Source organism: Lonchura striata, chromosome 3 (assembly GCF_050655825.1).
Source record: "Lonchura striata isolate lonStrDom1 chromosome 3, ASM5065582v1, whole genome shotgun sequence".
In the NCBI taxonomy this organism is placed as follows: domain Eukaryota; kingdom Metazoa; phylum Chordata; class Aves; order Passeriformes; family Estrildidae; genus Lonchura; species Lonchura striata.
The window spans coordinates 86,454,772-86,475,635 of NC_140705.1; the positions used below are offsets into that span (position 1 = coordinate 86,454,772).

At 44.1% G+C, this 20,864-nt stretch overlaps 1 protein-coding gene across 5 annotated transcripts in view; it reads right to left on the reverse strand.

Moving 5' to 3' along the window:
• Positions 1 to 20,864, reverse strand: part of SLC24A3 (solute carrier family 24 member 3) — a 126,215-nt gene that overhangs the window by 14,390 nt on the left and 90,961 nt on the right. For all 5 annotated transcript variants that reach the window (XR_014953859.1, XR_014953858.1, XR_014953857.1 and 2 more), the window contains 9 exons: positions 19,940 to 19,965; positions 18,327 to 18,380; positions 16,665 to 16,798; positions 13,941 to 14,101; positions 13,147 to 13,420; positions 11,411 to 11,577; positions 10,526 to 10,640; positions 9,558 to 9,670; positions 585 to 650 (listed from right to left, as the gene is read on the reverse strand). Coding sequence is in view for 2 of the 5 variants with exons in the window: in XM_021543338.4 (XP_021399013.2) it covers positions 585 to 650; positions 9,558 to 9,670; positions 10,526 to 10,640; positions 11,411 to 11,577; positions 13,147 to 13,420; positions 13,941 to 14,101; positions 16,665 to 16,798; positions 18,327 to 18,380; positions 19,940 to 19,965 (1,110 nt within the window). In the remaining 3 variants the exon portion in view is untranslated. The remainder of the gene's footprint in view (positions 1 to 584; positions 651 to 9,557; positions 9,671 to 10,525; positions 10,641 to 11,410; positions 11,578 to 13,146; positions 13,421 to 13,940; positions 14,102 to 16,664; positions 16,799 to 18,326; positions 18,381 to 19,939; positions 19,966 to 20,864) is intronic.

A 20,864-nucleotide genomic window follows, 5' to 3' on the forward strand; every position in this document is an offset into this window, starting at 1 on the left:
CTTTGCATAGTTTGCTCCCATCAAAGACTAACATCTTGTGTATGTGGGAATTGTGTTGTTGTGCATTGCACAGGATTCCCCTCCCATCTCAAGATTTGGAAGATGCCACATCATTCCTCTTCTATAATTTCTGGGAAAGGTCAGGGAACACCAAGTACTGATTTCAACAGAAACATTGTCAGGCACTGTTTTTTCTGGAGTGTGTTGTATTTCAGAAGGATCCTAGAGAGGGCCAAGCAACCTGCTCAGCATTTTGTCTGCTTGTCTCACAGGACAATGGATCTCATTATGCATCAAGGGACCTGCTTCAGCTCTAGCATAGAAATTCCTAGTGATTACTAATGGCTCTCCCAGGTTCCTCCCATGGAAAACACACAGGCAGGAGTGTCATCCCATGGGAGTGAGAGCTCCTGCAAAGAGCCAAATCAAGACCTTGGGAAGCTTTTCAAACAGGGAGCACCCCTATCCCACAACAACAGACTTTGCAACCACTATTTCAGCTGGAGGTGAGAAAGGATCAGGTGAAGAAAATGTCTATAAAAATCCCTCTTTTGGAAAAGAAGAACAAAAGACTATATACATACTGTGACAAAAACTGATGCCAGCAAGAGACCAACAGAATATATAAGTCCTCTGCTGTTTAACCGAATCTGTAAAAGAAGGAAATTTATCAAACCATCTCACAATTTCAAACAATATTCCTCTCTGCTTATATTTCCATAATCCTAAACTGAGCTGCTGAACTGCTGAGCTGCTAAACAGTGGCTTGCAAGTTGTAAATGCCAAGTCAGACCATTACATCGCAGATAACTTTGCCTATTCCCTCTTTTGCCAAAGAAGGCGTATTATTAGTGGAGTGTCCTTAGGACCTGACAACATTTCACAGTGTTCCACTTCCATATGAGATTTGCCATCCCTTGTACTATTATATAATGACATTTTCTAATTCCTATATGAGTCCTGTAAGAACAACCAGGGAAAGGAAATTTTGCAGTCAGTCACCAATTAATGCTTCACAATGGGGGAAAATAAACAAGGACACACACAAGCACCTTATTTCTTCCCTAATTTTACTCCTCTTGGTGAAGGGAACAAGTCAGTAATCTCAAAACCAGAGCCTCAGGTGCTGAAAAACTGTCTGTATCAATACATCATGGCACACTAACATAGGCTGGACATGAATTAGCACTGAGGCAGATCAGACAAGGAGACAACTTACTGCCTGCAGGCCTGTGTACCAGGCACCTCACAGGCTCTGGTGCAAGATGTCTTCATGGCAGAGCCCCAGTTACAGTCACTGTCCAAGAGAAGAGCCAAGATGCAGGTCCACAAAGCTGGGAAGTCATTAAACTGCCACTTTTAGAGGCTTTGAGCATAACCTAAGGAAATCACCTGTATCGTTAAGGCCCAAATACTTTTTAAAATGTGATTTTTGTGAGACATAAACCTAATGTTACAAAGGAAGTCTACAGGAAGTAAAGCCATTTCTTCAATCCTGCTCCTCAGCTAGCATCACACTTATCCTTGATTTTCCATCCTTCTCTTGGGGAACTTAAACATTATCCTTTTGGGCATTTTTATATGATCTCAAACAGCATCACCTGTGGCATCATGAGGGGAGCACTCAGTGGAGTCTCTCAAGGCACTTCTCCAGGAGCTACTGTGTGGAGGGGACATCCTTCTAGGAAAGGTTGGCTTCTCAGTGCTCCCATCCTTCTAGTTAGATTATAAAGAATCCCATTTGCAAGTGAAGTGGGTATTGTTAATGTTGTCATGCAGCACTACAATTTTAAGAATGCAGGAATACAGATAGACTTGTATCATTTTGCACCACAGCCAGGAAATCCTTTTCACCCTACTATTGCTCCTAAATCCAGAGTAATGATTTAGGTTCACTCCCCAGGGGCCACTGAGGGGAGAGTCTGACCTGTAGAGTCAGAAGGGATGATCATTCCTGAGACTTGGGAACTCTCAGCCTGCACTGCACTCCGCACACCCAGGATCTTCTAAGCCAATCCATCCTGCCTGAGCTTTGCTGTTCCCTTTACACATGTTAAAATACCAGCTCACACAAATAGCACACTTTCCTTCCCTGCTAGTAGTTGACACCATAAAAAAGGCTACAACCATGATGATCATTTTGTCTGAAAGGTACTGGAGGATTTCTTTAGGATGATTGTGCTGTAAGGGTATGGATGGACAGCAGGACTGTAACATTCCTATGGCCATTACAGGTTAAAACAATATTTTCATCAGACTGCTCAAAGAAATGGAGGATTTGGATTGCTTCAGGGCATGAAGACTGATTTTGGGACTGTCTGCATAACTGAAGATGAAAAATGCCATGATCCTCCTGCTAGGTGTAAACTTCAGAGATGGACCAGCCTGCTTGTCTTCAGTCATTCCTGCGCATCCACTCCTCCTCTCTTGCTTCCACCCATCATAATGGCCCACATGTAACAGTTAATCTGCATTTCCATTATTATAAAGTTTTAAAAATCCCTACACTAACTCTGTGTACTAAAACACACATTTAAACCACCTTCCCTGCTATATCCCAAATGAACAGCAGCTGGCTGGGAAAGAGATAATAAATTACAATAAATTCCTATCTGGATTTTGGTCATGAATTTTGTTTGACTATTGCAAATATTTCTAACAATTGTCAGTATAAAATGTATCAATTGGACAGGGATCTACAGGAAAAGGCAGCAAATTAAGAAGATGGAATTATTTTACCATGGAAAATGTCTGAATTTAACCTAAAGTGCAAAAAATTAACCCTAATGATGCTTCTCAGTTACAATTTCATGCTCCATAAAACCAGCAGAGCATTCCAAAGGCCTCTGTGTCTAATTTGCTGAGGACATTGCTTTCAAAAAAGAGATGTTTGGTGCTGCTTTCTTCAGACTATCTGCAAGGCTCTTCCTTGGAGGTCATTTAGGGGAATAAAAGATGCTATTAGGGATAATTTAAAAGCAGAAAATGTATGCTAATTATTTACAGCAGCTTTACCAATGTAAGAGCCACATACATCATGCCGTTCCTATGTAGGCCAAGTAAATGCAGCAACCTCTTCTGCAGCATGAACGCCAAGTTCCCCTCACAGGGTCACTGCACCAAAACACTGGAGTTTCACTCCAGGTTAACAGTTCTTAGCTTGGGTTTAACCAGCTGCATTCCTGGCCTGGTATCCAGCCCAGGTCCCACTGCTGGGCAAAGCAGAGAGCTATGAACCTAAATAACAAGAATGTTGCTGACAGCCCTGCCACATTTTTTAACAGGCATGTATCTACTTCAGAAAGTCAGCCTACAGAACCATGGGTGGTTTTCATACAGTGCTGCTGAAGAGTTTTGAGAGAGTGCAATCTAAATGAGGCTGAATCCCCATGGTTCACATATGCTTGGCTCCTCTCACTATACTTCTCTGTTTGCCTGAAGGATGCTTCCACCCTCCCCATGTGCCAGAGGCTACTGAGGTGAGCCTGGCCACTTGTGCCAGCTGAGCTATGCCTCGTGCAGGCCCCTGCCCAAGCCCTGCAGTGCTCCCTACAAGTCAAATACATGGGAATGTTGGTGTGCACAGGGTAACCCCACAGCACTGCAATTCCAGTTCATGTGGAGTTACACCAGGCACCCATCTATGGAATCCATCTCCCAGTCATCCCAAGGAAAATGTGCTTTGGGAACAGGCTTACATCAATGTCCACTTTTTCCAACTATCTTTCTGTTATTTCCTATTTGCTTTTCAATTAATAGCCCTTTTCACCTGTGATTACTGTCCTTTTCCATCCCTTTTCTACCTGTTCCATGGCAGGGAGATGCCATGCATACATCACCTCCTGAGCCTCAGTAGAAGCATCTGGAATTCTTCACACTTTTTCCAGTACTTTGAGCTCACCAGGAATATTTTTTTACTCAAACAGTTGCACTTTATCTTCCAGAAATTCCAGCTGTAATGTGTATCTAGTTTAGCCAAATGACCTTCCTGACAAACCCTTTCTTTTCCTGAATCTGACTCTGGACTATCCATTGCTGTTTCACAAATTTCCCATGAGTCTACAGCTCTGGAAATACAGATTTAACTGATTCCATTCCTGTGGTAATTACCAGCCTACCCCATTTCTTATCATGACTTTTGGCTATGAGCACAGAAGCCCAGAAGGCTCCAAAATTTGAAACAAAAGCTTAAGAAAAATGTGTCCTTGATCTGTCAAATTAGGGCAGAAATCAGTCAAGCAGCCCTCTCATGAGACGAATGGCATTTCCTGTAAGAGGCAATAGAATACATTTCCTTGGGATATGTGAAAATGTCCAAGTTCAGGGAAAACAAGGGCAGCAAAACATCCAAAACTCACAGTAAGGGAGGAGATAATTTCAGGTTTTGGCAAAGACTAGAAAAAGAATCTCAGCTGGAGTCCTTTTAATTGTATAATGAAAAGTTCAGTCCCCTGTTCATTTAAGAATAGGAAATCCCTCTTCCTCAAGAGAAACCAGGCTGCAGAAGAATCACTCCCTCATACTGCAAGAAGGAAAAATCAATATTCCCAAACTCTCCTTTGAGGACTGGTTTGTGTGTAGGGGCTGAAGCAAGGCAGAAGAATGCTGCTCTGGCTGATCATGCACAGAAGGTTTGAACATTCACAGCCTCCTCTGTAGGAGTTTGAGGGGGGCCACCTCCCAGCTGGTGTGCAGCAAATGCAAAGAGGCTGCCACCAGCTCCAGTCATTCCCATGCTGCTGTGGTAACCAAGGCTGAAGCTAAACAGCAGAGGAAAAACAATGGAAATAAAAGTTATTCTATTCTTAAGTTCTTTTCTGGCAGCTGCTTAAAGGAAAACAAGGAGCTTATTGCCAAAACCCACACTGGTTTTGCTTCAGGGCCTTAATATGACAGAAATTACCCCAGTAAGAATTTCAGAAGGGCTATGCTTTGTTTCCAGTCCCTCAGCTGAAAAAGCTGCGGGTCCTCTGTATGTCTGAGTATTTTTCTCCTTCAGTGTCTCTGCCTGGCAGTGGAAATTCCACCTAAATCCTGCATTCCTGAGGTCTTGCCATGAGACAGCGGTCTAAGCAAACTGGAACTTCAAACACTGATGCATTGCTGCATGTCTAAATGGAATTTCATTCTTAAACCTGTTTTTAGACTCCTAAGAAAGTGTCCCTGTTTTGCTCCGTATCACAAAATTCATTTTGCAGTGGGTAAGCTATTCAGAGTATCATGCAGGAGCTATAGCTGGAGAGACTTCCTGTAATGCTAGGAGGATTGGCAGGGACATTTTTGCTCTACTACCGTATAATCATCCCAATAATAACTCTGCCACAAAGCTAGGGAGCCAGCTTTGTCCTAACATACCATTCACCCCAGTGCCTTGGAATTTAACAGTAAAAATCAACTGGTCAGCAAGGAGCAAAGCAGTGAGGTTTCCTATCTCCATGTGTGCTTTGCAAGCATTTGCTTCCCTCTGGACTCTCTGATGCCTAAATACAATTGCACTGGGATTATTGCTGCAGTACTCAAACTGCTTGTTTGCTTGGAAGGACTATCAGGTCCCTCAGACTTCTAATGTACTGTTAAATTTTGCTGAAACTGCCTGAAGTTATCAGGCAAAGGAGCAAACTGCACTGACATGATTATACTCCCAAATGCTGATATGATCAAATCAACCTGGCTCTTTATCCTTAGGCTAAAGTTCCTGTTCTCTAAAATACTGCTGGATGATGCCTGGTTTACATGCAAAAAAATATTCCAGAGGAAAGCAACTGGATAGAAGATAAGGAGCATCCTTCCACTCTGCATACACCAGGTGCACTGGGGAATGATATTTACTGGATTACAGAGTCAGCAAAGTGTCCAGGACTTGATGCTGGAAGAGAGGAAAGAGTGAATATGTCAAAGGACTCTCAAGGTCCAGAGGGATGCTGCTTTTCCTCCAAAAGCCCTGCTGGCCTGCCAGATTAGCTGTGTACATAACAGAAGGCAAGAGTAGCTGCAAGAGGGTGGCCAAGTGAGCAGTGGAGATGGAAGTACCAGTGGGAAAGCAGAGGAAGGCAGAGTTAGTACCCGGACATTAATGAGTGTTCAGAAACCCTTCAAGGACCCTTGAAATAATAAACATATGGTTGGGTTAAAGACTTGGTGTTGTAATAACAGAAGGGATCTGATGTAGGAAGTTTAATCCTGAATAGATCTGCCTTTTCATGGAAAAAGGGTCAGTAGCTTGGTCCAAGCCAGGAATTTTGGAACTGACACTTGAGCTGAGGGCAAAGGGTGAGGCACTTGAAGTGTAACCACATCCTAGGGGAAGATGTTTCATTAAAGCAGGAACACAGGAAGAGAACCTCCTTCTCTAGACCAAGTGACAGATGCTTCCATGATGTAGCCTGAGAATCATGAGATGGTTTTGCTCTCCCTTCCTGTACTAAGGAAGCCAGAATAAAATAAATACTAAGCTGAAGCATATATAAATACTAATATAAATAAAATAAATACTAAGCTGACAACAGGGCTGGGGAAGCAGCAGTCAGAAGAGAGGCACTCAATCAAAATGCGATTTAACAACCCAGCACCAGGATGTGTCTCCAGGGATTCACAGCTTATTTTCAGTTCTGACATTCCCTACTGTAAATCCAGCAAGCCCATTCATCTCTCTGACAGGTGCCCCCTTGCTCTTTTCCTGACTCATTCTGTTAGATCACAAAGCTGCCTTTTCCCCACTCAGACACTAGCCCACGGAGTAAGCTTGTTTAAACAACAAGTCCCAATTCCACGTGAAGTCACTTATAAAGAGTTATAAGAGGAGTTCCCCTGTTGGAGGAGATACTACAGAGACACATTTGGGTCCTGCCAAACACCAAAGTACTGAATCCTGTACTATTAGCTCAGAAATCCCCTAGTACTTTTGACTCACAGTGATATTCATCAGTGGACAACCAGGCTGGCCTGAGCCCAGTGCAGTTAGCAGGGCCTGCTCATGCAAGCAGCCCAAGGCTCAGCCTGACAGACCTCAGGAACTGGAGCTCCACATCTGCTGCCCCCTCTGACCTGGGTGCCAGGGATGATGGCCACACTCCTGGAATAACAACCAGCATCTTGGAGCTCTAGGTACTGTCACTAAAGTACACCTGACCGAGCTAATGCCAGCCTTTGCTAGCAACATAGTAATACTTTAAAAATTAATTACTAATAACTGGGTGGCGAAAGTAGACTTGCTTTGTTTTAAAGTCCATTTACCCAAGAATTTGGAGAGAAATCCAAGAAAAGCAAGTGAAAACTCTTTTGCTAATTGTGACGCAGTTTCCAAGACTGCTTTTTCTAACCTTGTACAGTGGACATTTTGGGTATGCAAAACAGTAATGATACTGTTATGCCTCCATGAAAGCTGTCTGCTTCTGTTCAGCCACTTGTTTTCATCTTTTTTCACAAAAATATAGATGAGCTACAGATAAATTGCTCATTAAAGAAAGGGATTTTATTCCTACAGCACTGCTTCCTTGTGGCACTCCTATATTCAAGAAGAGGGAAGATCTGAGGAACTAAAGGCTAGTCAGCCTGACCTTGATCCCTGGGAAGATGATGGAATACATGATCATGTGAACCACTTCTAAATACACAAAGGACAAGACATGTTAATTTATGGAGGGGAAATCCCGCTGACCCTGCTTGACAGTCTTGTATGATGAGGGGGACTTGTTGGGTGACATTGTTTATGTTGACTTTGGCAAGGCTTCTGGCATTCTCTCAAACATCCTCGGAGACAAACAGAGGAAGAACAGCCTAGAAAAGTGGACAGTGGAATGGCCTGATAAGCAGCCAAAGCACTGTGCTCCAAGCCCAGCTGGGGGCCAGTCACTAGAGCCTTATCCCACGGGTCAGGACTGCTTAGTGTATTTTTTAATGAACTGGATGATGGGGAGAGAGCAGGCTCAGCAAGTTCACAGCCCATAGAAAACCAAAGAAGGTGGCTTATGCTCTGGAGGACTGTGCTGCCATACAGAGGGAGCTGGACAGGCGGTAAAAATGTGCAGGCAGCAAACTCATTAATATCCACAAAGGGAAATGAAAAATCCTCCACTTGGGAAGGAATAGCTCCACATATCAGCATGGGGCTGACCAGCTGGAAAGCAGCTTGGCCAAGAAAGACCTGTTGATCTTGGTGAACACCAAGCTGAAGTGAACAATGCACCCCTGTGCCATCAACAGCATCCTGAGTGACGTCAGGAGAATTGTTACCAGTAAGGAAAGATGATCCTTCTCTGCTAACATCTGAAGTGTTTGGTCCAGTTCTGTGTTCCTCAATACAAGGAAGATATGCACTTCTTGGAGCAAGTCCAGTAAAGGACCACAAGGAAGATTTAAGGGATGGCAGCATCTGACATACAGAGAGGCTGAAAGAGCTGTGACTGTTCAGCCTAGAGAAGAGAAGATTCAGGGGGAATCTTAGCCATGTGCATAAATACCTGATGGGAGAACGCAGAGAAGGTGCAGCCAGACTCTTCTGAGTGATATCCATTGAAAGGACAAGAGGAACCACACAATTTTAAATACAGAAATCCCATTATAAGATAAGAATGCTTTTGAGTGTCAAGAGTGGTTAAAAAACAAAGCAGACTGCTGAGAGTGTCTGTGCAGACTCCATCCTTGGATGTACCCAAGACCCAACAGGACAAGGTCCTAAGCATTCTGCTCTAGCTGACCCAGCTTTGAGCAGAGGGCTGGGGACTAGACAATCTCCAGAGGAACTTGTCAAGCTCAGCAGTTCTGGCATTCTCCTGCCTTTTATCTTTGCATTCACTCAGTGACTGTAATCAACAGTCCTCTCTCTGCCCTACACTGCTGTCTGAGTGGTGTCCAGGTAACAACAATCACCACAGCAACTTCCCTCTAGAACTCTGTGGCATCTCCTGCTTTTACTTCTCAGAAGGAGCCTTGCAGCAACTCTGGGGCAGAGGTTGGCTCTTTTATCACTTGGGAAAGTAAAAGATAAGTTCATTGGTGTTTGGTAGTTTTGTCTTATACAGGAAAGCTCTGCAGAGTTTCATGCTGATTGTCATGCTCTGAAACATCCAATTATTTAACAGTTTCCTTCACTTTGCAGTGTGTTAACAGTTTAGTAATGCCAGAATTTTTCTTAGCGAAAGCCCTACATATCTCATCTACATTTTATATTTTACTGGTGTGTTTATCCCCTCTGCCTTATTAAAGATAGGGTCATTCTTATTTTTAATATATTCAAGAGTATAAAAATCCAGTGCACTCTAGTAAGGTAGCTTACTTCAGCACAGACTTCTGTCTGCAAGGAAGAAATGGAAGTACTTGTACTCAAAAGGATGGGAAATGTCCAGTGACAATTAATTTCTACTTCTCCCATAACCATAACAGAGAAAATTACTTGTTTTTCAAAAAAAAATCCATAGAATTTTGGGCTTTTTTTTTTCCCTATATAGAACTGGCTTATTAAAAATAAATTAATAACTAAATAAATAACTAGATAGATAAATAAATAAATAAATAAATAAATAAATAGTAACAATGATGTAAACAAATGTAGGACTTACGTATGATCCATAATTCACTGCTAGGTTCTGCAAAGCCCATGGAAGGCCTAGGCCAATTAAAATATCAAAAACATTGCTTCCGATGGAGTTGGACACGGCCATATCCCCCATACCTGCAGGAATGAAAACCACATACACTCAGACGTATCTCAGAAAAGTCCTGCAGCGTTAATCTGAGGTAATCCAGGCAATTTCCCCCGATTAAGGCCAAGATTTACGGAAGATGCCCCTCACTCCCTCTCTTCCCTTTGCCCCCCCATCATACAAGGACAGCAGGCTTAAAGGGGCTTAATCCACATTCCAGGATCATCTGAGAATTCTCCTCCACTAATCCTCTGCTGCTGAGGGAACTCGCTGTGCTGGCTATGACCTGCCAGTTCTCTGGTGCCATATTCAGGGGGACTTTTGACCTTTTACTGTGACCATGACACATGAGCTTCTGTACTGGATTGATTGCAAAAGGTCTTTGAGTTGTCTGTTCAGCAGCTGCTTATTTCAGTGATGAGCCATTGATTTTGCTCCCATAAAGCAGTACTGGCTACTTGTCTTTCCTCTTAACACATCTGTTGCTCAGGCCACAGATATGGGGGAGCTGTTTTCCTTAAAAACAGTAGCATCTTCCAGTCCTTACAACTGAGAAGAAAAGCTGGAAGTTGACCTGAAAGATTCTTATGCCATTAAATACTTCTATACCACTGATATTCAAATTAAGAAAATTACTGTGATTATTGAGGAAGGCTTGAAGTTGACAATACTGCCAGAATTTGTTTCACACTTCTGTTGAGAACTTGTTAACTGCTTTGCAATAGCAGCCCAATTTATTTCATTCTTTGTTCTTGTTTTAAATTCCAGGCTTGTGGAAAGAACTCTATATATTCTCATGTTGAGGAAACATCTGTGCTACCTGAAGAGAAGCAGAATGTCAGGACACACTTCCATAGCAGGATGCCATCCCTGCAATGACCCACCTTGCCTGGCCACAATAAGGCTGGCCATGCAGTCTGGCACGCTGGTTCCTGCTGCCAAGAAAGTGATGCCCATGATTACGTCTGGAATTCCCAGAGTATACCCAATGATTGTCACCTAAGGAGAATATGAAATTAACTGTCAAGCTGTTTACAAGAATTAAAACCAAAGACCAACTTGGCTCAAATCTGCAAGATGCTGTGAGAGAGAGGGTATCTCTCAGTGCAAACTCACACTTCCTTTAAATAGAGGCAGTGACAGGCTTTTTTGGTATATTCCTCAGCTGGCAGGGGATAGCACTCACCTGCTGTGTACTCTCTCAGGTTAGTTGTTCCATACATTTCATCCACAGTTTTCCTGATACTAATCTGGGTAACTGTCTCCTGATTTTAGATTAAGTTTGTAAACATTATTATATACAAATACTAGCTAAGCAGACACAAAACCACCCTATGTTTCTAGTTCTGCAGGAATTTGAATGTCATGCTATTGTTAATGCTAAGTTTAAAGTGTTATCATTCACAACTCCATGTCTCTTGAGCTTGCTTGCTCCAAGAGAATGAAAAGTTGTTGTGGCCAGATTGTCACTCAGCACCCCTCACACTACCCTGCAGGACTAGGAGACGTTCCATTGCTGCAGCTGTAATTGTTGCCCAAGGTAAAGAATCTGGATGAAATGCCAGCCCTAAATCAAGCTCAATGGCCATGGCTACTGGCCCCTAATTTTCTTCTCTGAGTGTGAACAGATCCAAAAGAAATAGAAGCAAACCTAAGGTTTCTCACCTGAAAATTCAGGTGTGTAGAACTTCCTATGCATTTCTCTAGACTGCCAAACCCCCTTCTGCTGCTTCTCCCAGGCAGTGGTTTCTGGGTTACTTGGTACGTACCATCCACACCATCATGTAAGAAAAAGCTGCAATCCACAGGGTAGAAGAAGCAAAGGTGACCATGAACCATTTTTCCAAGTGGGGTTTGTTACAATTGGGCACTGTGAAGTACAGGACAAAACTCAAGGGCCATGTGAAGACCCACTTCAACATTTCTATCTTGCCAGCTGCCAAACAACAAAACAAAGGGAAACAATCACAAGACACGTCTGCTGTATTTCAGAATGCTATTAACATTAACATGCTAACATGTGCAAACAAGATGTCAGGGACATCTCAGCCTGTTATGCCAACATGCCATTCCTTGTTCAGAAGATAATGATGTAATGGCAGATAGGAGGTCAGAGACAGGCACAGGAGTATGAAGGCCCTTCCTGAGAGTTTAAGTAATGGGTCAGACCATATGTGCTCCCCGTCCTCTCTAGCCAAATTCTTACAAAGCCACATAAAATGCAAGTCCAAGAAAGAGATCTGATTCACCTTAAATCACCTAATGAGAGGGTACAGAAAAGATGGAGGCAGGCCCTTCACAAGGGAATTACAAAATTCCTTGCACAAGGGAATTACAAGAGCAAATTGACTCAACTTCCAATAAGGGAAATTCAGAACAGACAGTACATTAAGTTGTGCATTTTCTCATTTTTCCTACTGGGGTGGTCAAACATTGGAACAGGTATTCAAAAATCTGTGGGATGTCCATCCTTACAGGTAATAAAACTTAACTGGATACAGGCTTGGAGGAGGACCTGCTCTGAGCAGGGTTTGGAACCAGGGATCTCGAGAGGTCTGTGCCAGCCTTTCACATACTATGGAAGTCCATAGGACATCTAAACTACTCTCTTTAAGGCTCAGGTCTTTTCCTCACTCAAACTACAGAAATGCTGTTTGAGTGAGACCTGAACAGGAGTTCCCAAAATTGTACCTTGCCTGCAAAGGGCAGGACCACTCCCTACAGTATTCCAGCTCATCTGCAACACAGCAAATCTTGCCAGCTATGGCAACTGTGACTCAAAGGCAGGATACGTTATGATCATCCCAGGACCACAGCCCTGATGTGGTAAGAAGCACTAGGCTAAAAGGAGATCTCCATCCTGCAGGTGCAGTGCTCAGCAGCCTGAGGCACACATAGGTCCTCATGAGTCATGCAGCTGCTCTGACTTTCTAAGCCCTCCATACAGAGCAAGAAGCACTGTAGCAGTGACTAGTGAACAGCAGCAAAGCAGAGGCACTCAGGACCACCCTGTGTCTCTGCCTCACATCAGTATCACTAGTGCCTTGCCCACATCAGTACTGCATTGTCCAAGTGAGGTAAGAGCACACCTAACCTCCCAGCAAAGGTATGTCCTAGCCATGGACATATCTGATCTTCACTCAGCTCCTTGCCAGCAGCCCAGCCACCCTCAACTTCCTCCACAGTGAGCAGAGATCCATCTCTCCAGGGGGTGAGCCATGTTTTGGGGGCAGAACCCACATTGTGGAGATTGCTGTGTCTCCCCTGTAACAACAGCACAGTGCCAACACAGGAGCTGCAGCAGCACTGTGCCCAACCTCAGGAATCTGCACCCTGAGAGGTTCCTGCTGCTTCCCAGTTCCCCATCTCTTTTACATGTGGCCAGGAGCCTCACTGCAAAGTGAAAGCTGATGGAAGCTCTGAGAGACACTTCTCCCCCTACATCAACCTGCAGTGCTTTCCAGCATATCCAAACAAACACGACACAAAAGCAGGAGCTTCTTACTGGGTAGGTCAAAAGGTGTGTATGGCCCTTCATAGTCATCGTCATCATCGTCATCATCTTCTTCTTCCTCGTCGTTTTCATTGTTCTCGTTATCCTCATTCTCATTCTCATTCCTAGCCTCAGCCACATCCTCATCCCGCCGTGTGCCGCTCACACCACACTCAGCAGAATTGCTGGGGCCTGTTCCATTCTCCACCACGTGCTTGATGGGTATTTTGATTGCTACTTCTGACTCACTGTTGGTGTAAGTCCTGCTGTTGATCAGCCTCTGTCTCTGTAAATAAAGGCAGTCTTGTTGAAAAGTAAGATTTTTTTAAATTTGAGGGGTTTTAAGCAAAGGGGAGGAACAGAAAAAGAGAGGTGTGTAGAATTCTTTAAAAAATTGTCTTTAAAAGGAAAAAGAATGATTTTCAACAGATACAACATGATGCTTGCTTGCAGACCACTAGAAAAATCTCACATCCACAACTTTTACAAGTGAAGGTCCAGTGGCTGTGGAATTGACTCCAGGAGTACTCCAAGACCAGTGACACACTAAGCACTGTCTCAGGGTAGTACCATATTATTAAAAAAATCTATGCAGAGGGCACCTCCTGTGAGCTACAGCTACATAGTTATCTCCAGCGGCACAGAGAGCAAGGCATGTTCAGTGAAGTCAGTGGCAGAAGGATAAAATTTGGGAGAGCGCTATCAGGGATCCAGAAGAAACACCAGTTGCATTTCAAGCTAAACACTGCTACAGGAAAATGCAAATTCAGAAGAAGTAAGACAGGTGGGGGAGATAAAAGACACACCTCATTGATTAACATGCGGCTGGCCATGGAGAGACGTGTTTTGGGAGGGAAATGGCTGGTTATCATGATCCGGAGCCCAGCCTCGGAAAATGAAAGCTGGTGTGGGTAGGCAGAAAGCAGCTCATCAACCATGATCACAGAGGCTTTACGGTGGAAATTTCCTGCAGCCAAGGAACAAAAACAAATTGAGGCCTTCTTCCAGCAGTCTCTCCCTCTGCTCTATGTGGCTCTAAGAGGAATGAACCTAAGTGTTCCAGAAGTTCTCTGTAAGAACCATTCCTTCAGCTACATAATTCAAAACAGGCCTCATCTGCCCTTAATTTCTGCCTTCTACACATCTTATGTTCCTGTTTTTAAGTAAATTGTCAACATAGTATGACCACTTATGCTCCTTACAGAGAATTAAATCTGCTCTGCACAGTTCATCACAGGCTTGTGTTCGACGCACCACTGCTTCAACAGCAGCTATCCCACCAAGACACTTACTTCCAGTTGCAACCTGCATTTCTGTGAGGGTATTGTCCTCATCCACCGCTAAATGTGCTCCTTCAAGGTACCAACACAAATGAAAAGAATGTTCCTGCACTCTGGGCTTGCAGCTCATAGCTGGGAACTGCCACCAAATCCAGCAGCAACTGCATGTGCCAGAGCAATCCACAGTGTGGGAGAAAGGGACAGGGAGACAGAGGCAGGTCCCTGATCATGCTCCACCTGGAGCACAGTGCCGATGCCCACTGCCTCTGAGGTTCATTCTTCCGTCACCCAGATGACACCTTGGGCTGTGAATTCTGTGCCAGGACTGGGACTTGGCAGCAGGGAAACCTGAGGCCTTATCCAACACACTTCTCCACATGTTTATTAAAACCAGTGTTAAACACTGGCAAATGCTTTGTGCCATTACCATTTTTAAATATCACTGTTAGTCTTACAGAAGACTATCTCCTCGGCCTTTATGTTAATTTTTTTTTCCTACTGAGGCTTCCATGGAATAGGGTAGATATGTGAGGTCCTCTGTATTAAAAAAATAAAAATGCAAACCAACAACAAAAGCCAACCACACAGCTTTTCCTTGTGAGTCTTTCCAACTGGCACTTGTTGAATGGCACCTGGAAAAACTGCCAAACACAGAAACCTTTCTGTTTCAGACTTTTTGGTCCTCTGTTCAGAAAAGGTTTCAGAAAAGGCCTCAGAAGACAAACAGTGCCTGAAACTCCCAGGCACCCAATTACAACAGGTGCTGTTGGTGGCCCTGTATCCCAGGCTGGGATGCAAAGCAGCACCACTTGGCTCTTCAGGTCTCCCATGGCCCAGTCCCAAGGAAATACAGGAACAATCTGCAAGAAGATGAAGCAATCCTTTTGTATTCCTTCCTTGTCCAGTGTGAGTAACCACAAATGTCCAAATCAAAAAGTAATCAGCAGAGTATGCAAAAAACCCATTGGGGGAACATTTAAACCAAATCCCACAAACAGAACTAACCTGAGGCCATTGGGTAAAGTTTGGATGTGCAAGGTCTGAGATTGTGCTCACTGAGTTTTCCCAGTCCAGCTTTCCTGGTACAGAAGTGCCAGCATAGTTCTGCTATGGAGAGCTCCAGGTGACAGAGAGCCATCCCCAAAAAAACAGCTTCCCCAAATCAGAGTGCACAGCACTGCTGACAACCTTCGTTCTGCAACAGGCCTGTAAACTGAGAGCTGGCAGACTCGTTTGCTAGTGCAAATAAACCCCACTACAATTCATGTTTAACTGCTTATTGTATACAAACTATGCCTCTCAAGCTCCATTTGCAGGAAAAGACACCTATTTTTGGTTGGTTTGTTGGTTGGTTGGTTGGGGATTTTGATAGACTAGCTAAACAAAAAAGGCAGCCCATCTGTGGTCAGAGACCAGGACTAATTTTGACAAGTTGGAGCTTCTTCTCAGCGTAAGTCAGTGCCTCAGGAAAACAGGAGATATTATTCCTGAGAACAGATACATGTACATCCCAAGCAGATACTGCACATGCTTGTTGACTGTTTTAAAGACAAAATAAATCCACTGTGAACACAGTTTAGGACTTCCTTGCAAATGCAGACATTGAACAGCTGTTGCTGAGCTATGGGATGGGGGAATTTTTTTTAAGCTGAAGAAATACAACCATTTTTATACATGATCATGACTAAAGTCAAACTGGAACAGATTTCAGCCAAAGTGAAATACCCCTAAAGATCACTTATATGGAAAAGCTGGGCATGGTAAAGCCAGCATGTGCAGTAAGAGCACAGTACCCAGACCCACACATAGTCCTCACCCTTCCTTCACTGGGGATAAGTGTTCACTGGTCTAAGTAGGGTCTTTTTTCTTGCTCAGTTAATGTCCCTTTGGAGTGGAGTTAATTTTAACTGGACATGCTGTAAATGGGCAACTTCGGTGCAAAGTAGCAGTACAGAAGGAATTAAAATGGCTGTAACAGGCTAGATAAGCAGCCCCTGGGCCTGAAGAAGTCCTGGCAGCCAAGCAACTTGTCCAGCAGCAAGAATTAGACACAAGAGGCCTCAGCCACCTTCAGTGGCATAGGTTGTGGTGGCTGGGATCACCACCCTGTGTCCCCCATCTGGGAGAGGGGTTCCAAAAGGACCACCCATCCCCTCCTATTTTACAAGCGAGGAGCGGCTCCCATCGTGTGAGCAGAAAGAGAACATCCAGAATGATGCAAGTGACAGGATGATTTATTGGAACAGTTACCTTTCTTTAGTAACACCACTGTGGCATCACAGTTGCTGTTGTCATCCATTTCTGTGTTACTTGCTAAACCATTAACCATATTTGCAGGGCTTTTTGTCTTCTTCTCAAAGAAGTGATGTATGGTTGAGTTGTACCTGCACAAACAAAACAAACTCAGGATGTACCTTTAATTCTTGACAGTCTTCTTTTCCTAGACTTGTATCCTGTGCAGTACAGCTAAGGGTAGGAATAAAACTCCTCTGGTTTTGAGGATCCCAGAGCTCCAGCTAAATTGTACATCACACAATCTCTCTATACCCAGAAAGCTATGAAAGATAGAAGCCATGGATCTTGAATGACATGCATGCTTACGTGTTAGGTGTGATGAATATTCTACTCATGTATCATGAGTAATCTTAGCTTGTCATCATCCAAGTATATTTTTTTATCATACAATCACACCTGATGATCAGCATTATCTTACTGAGAGGACTCAACCCAGAAACACATCACCTTATGCTAAATTCATCTCAGCTTTGGCAGGGGTGGAGAATAATCCTTGCTTCTTGGAGCATCTGGGAGCTGACACAAATATGAGCCAAGGCTCTCCCCATGACACTCAGAGGCAAGGGTAGACCCCTATAAACACCTGGCAAAAGTCTCTAACTAGGCTGACAACCTTTCAAGCTATATCCAAACAGGTCCAAAAAGTCTGTTCACATTACAAGGTTGTTTAAAAAAAAAAAAAAAATTGCACACATTACAACTGTCTTGCTGGTCATTTAATTGTTCAAAGAGTAAAAAGCTACCCTCCATGTCAAAATTTCTAATTAATAGATGAATTCTGACTTGTGTTCCCTTCAGCCAGCCTGAGTGTTTTGCTATTCTAACTGAGAACCGCTCTCACAATATTACTCTATTCATCATTTCAAAACAAATCTCTAGTCTTACTTGTGGAGAAAAGACCACTGGTGTGTTTGGCAGCTGGAAGGTTTTGTTGAATGTTCCAGTTTGAATCTGGGTTTCCTTTCCACTGGCTTTTGAAAACAAGACAGGAGGAGGTGAACCAAACTGCAGAACAGACCAGTTTTACTAGCAAGAACTTGTGTGGAAGAAGTCAAACAGGTAGACTGTGCTGTGGTTTTATCACGATCTCCAGGCAAGCAAGAACTGCTGCAGAGCTTCGTGCCCATGAAAAGTAGACTGGAATCTCACTCCTGCTCATTTCCGAGTAGGGATGCTACAGTGAAGCCAGAAGAGACGGTTTGGTGGGACCTGAGGACAGATCCAGGTTTCTGCCACAGGTTTGCTGCATTAGCCTTGGTCAGTTCACACAGGACAAGATCCGTAAAGCACAGATTCACAGGACAGTCTAAGTTGGAAAAAACCTCCACAATCATCAAGTCCAATGTTAATTCAGCACTGCCAAGCACACTTCTAAGCCATGTCCTTAAGCACCATTTTACACTCTTTTAAACCCCTTCAGGGATAGTGATTCCACCACTGGCCTGGACAGCCTGTTCCTGTACCTGACAAACCTTTTGGTGAAGAAATTTTCCCTAACAGCCAAGCTAAACCTCCTCTGGCAGGAGGAGGTTGTTTCTTCTTGTTATAAGGGCTAGGTGAGGCAAGGGGAGCAAGGAACCTTAGAATTTAGATAAGCTGAGGACAGATTTGACTTACTTCATTATAAAGATGTAGATGACATACATCAGCACTAAGACTAAGGACTCCCACCTGGAAACAAGAGCAACACAAACACATCAGAGCAGGGCATGGCATCAGCGGCCCCTGTTCAGCCACTCCCCCATATGACATGCCACAAGTGTGCAGAAAGGCTTGACCCTCCTATGCTGCCTTAACATTCCTCTATAAAAAAAAGATGCACAAAGAAATGGCTCACACATCCATGCATCCTTTGTTTTCTGTGATTTTACTCAGCCAAACTGACCTGTCAGCTAAGAAACAAGTGACAAAATCCAGGAGTTGAGTGAGCAAATCGTACACCCAAGGATCACCAACACTTCCATAAGGACAATAACCATGGGATGTGGCCAAAGGAGGGGAGCAGCCACTCGGCTCTGCCTGCAGGAGTGTAGAGCAGGATGCTGGGCTTTGTAAAGCTAATTGTGCTGAGGCAACCTGAGCAAGGGGCAGCTGGTCTGCTGCTACTGCTGCTGCATGAGTGCTGGGAATGCAGCAGGCAGCAGTTCAAACTGCTGTTTAGATACTGACAGGTTTTTTTCCCTCTGCTGTTTCTGTGTCAAACTAATGGAATAATGAAATTTGTATGAAAACAAATTACAATATGACTTTTAAAGCTTGTTTCTAGGTGATCTTTTTCACTGTCCAAAATGCTGTATTCTGCTTATTTCCCCATGGCAAACTGCTAGTCCTTGTGGAAATCATCCATTATCAAACTACTGTATGCTAAACTCATGGAACATTTTCTCCACAAGGATCTTGAGATATTGCACTAATTATATCACTGTCTCATTCTTTGTTTCTGAAGATTCAAAACTCAGCTTCTGTATGTGTTTGGTTTTTTGGTTTTTTTAATACCACAGCTAAATACAACTGGCCTTCAAGTGAATTTCAGTTAAAAAAAAAAAACACACACACACAAAAAAAGTCAAAGAAGAAAACCAGGCCATTGCCAAGAATGGATGTTTGAAACCTGCCTCTGAAATGGGCAAGAGGAAAACACCAGCCCAAGCAGCTTGTCGCTCCCTAGTGCTTGTAATCCAAATTACACCAGCTGGGAGTGACACCAAAGCCAACGCTGTCACCTCCACTGTCGCCTCCAGATGTCACCACATCACCTCTGGTATGTGCCAGAAACAAAACCATGAGACCAAAGCAACTGAAAAGTATCTGCAGCCCTCCTAGACTACCATACCGACTGCACTGCACTTTAACACATTAATAGGGATATTTTTTTAAATTATTTTAACTGGTCATTCACTAAATTATGAAAAATCCAACTAAACACTTATTTATGTCTGCTTGGGTGGCTCCTTCTTGCACATCCGCATCTGCTGGTCACACTGTCATCCCAAGACTGCATACAGAGGACACTGACTACTGTCACTGTACTAGGAACAGTCTGATTCTCCTGGGCTTTCTTCTCTAGCACAAAAAATTAGTTACTCTAGCCTGCCTTGTGCTGATGTTTCTCACACAGCAGAAAAAGCTGCCCTGCAGAGCTTTTTAGCTTTCTCCTTCACATAAACACTAATTATGGCAGCTTTTGTGGTATAACCAGAAAAAAATGAAAATAAAAGGGATTCACTTACCAGGAAACTCTTTCATCATAAATAAACTGTGGAGAAAAGATTTTAAAATAGTATGTTATACACAAAACCACAGTTAAAAACAGCACATCATCTGAGGCAGGGGACAGAGTAAAGCAAGCCAGGGGTCATGGCAATGGCATTAAGCTCAGGTGTATTTTGGCACTGTCCTCCTGCCCAGCCTTTGAACTTCGTAACCCTTAGTTTCTCTCACAAGTCAAAGCTAGCAGGTACTCCTTTCCCAAATGCCACTGGATCCTTGTGCAGCAGTTAAGAGGGAAAGCAGTGGTGAGCCAGAGACAGGTCTGCGCCACTCTGACCCACCTGGCTGTCTAACTAGACATGGCCTCCTCCTCGCCGGCTCCTGGCTGGACGTTGAGTGACCCACCAGCAGATCCACAGCAAGCTCTGCAGCTGCTGCCACATCCTGCTGGGCCCAGGAAGCTGTTCCCATCAGCTGAGGTTGATCACCACCCCAGCTGACTGTAGCTACTGATAGACCCTTTGGCATACCCGCTGAGGCACAGGCACTGTGGCTTCCCCAACAGTGCTGCGCAGCCTCCTCAGGCAAGGAATGTGCCTCCTCAGGCAAGGAATGCACCTCCCCGCTGAGGGAAGGACCAGCGCCATGCTGAGGGGTGTGAGGGAAGGACCAGAGCCTAGGTGAGGGGTGTCAAGGGAGAATGGGCACCATGGTGAGAGTTGTGAAGGAAGCAGCAGCACCATGGCAAGGAGTGAGGGAAGGGTCTGCACTGGCAGTGGCTGAAGGGCTGCATTGGCAGTGGCTGAAGGCTCACACTGGCAATGTCTGAAGGCTCACAGGGGCAGTGGCTGCCATGCTCCATGACCAGGCCCTTCCCATTGTTGTGCTCCACCAGCCCTGCTACTCCTGTGCCTCCAGTTCTCATCCCACCACAGCAGGATAGCT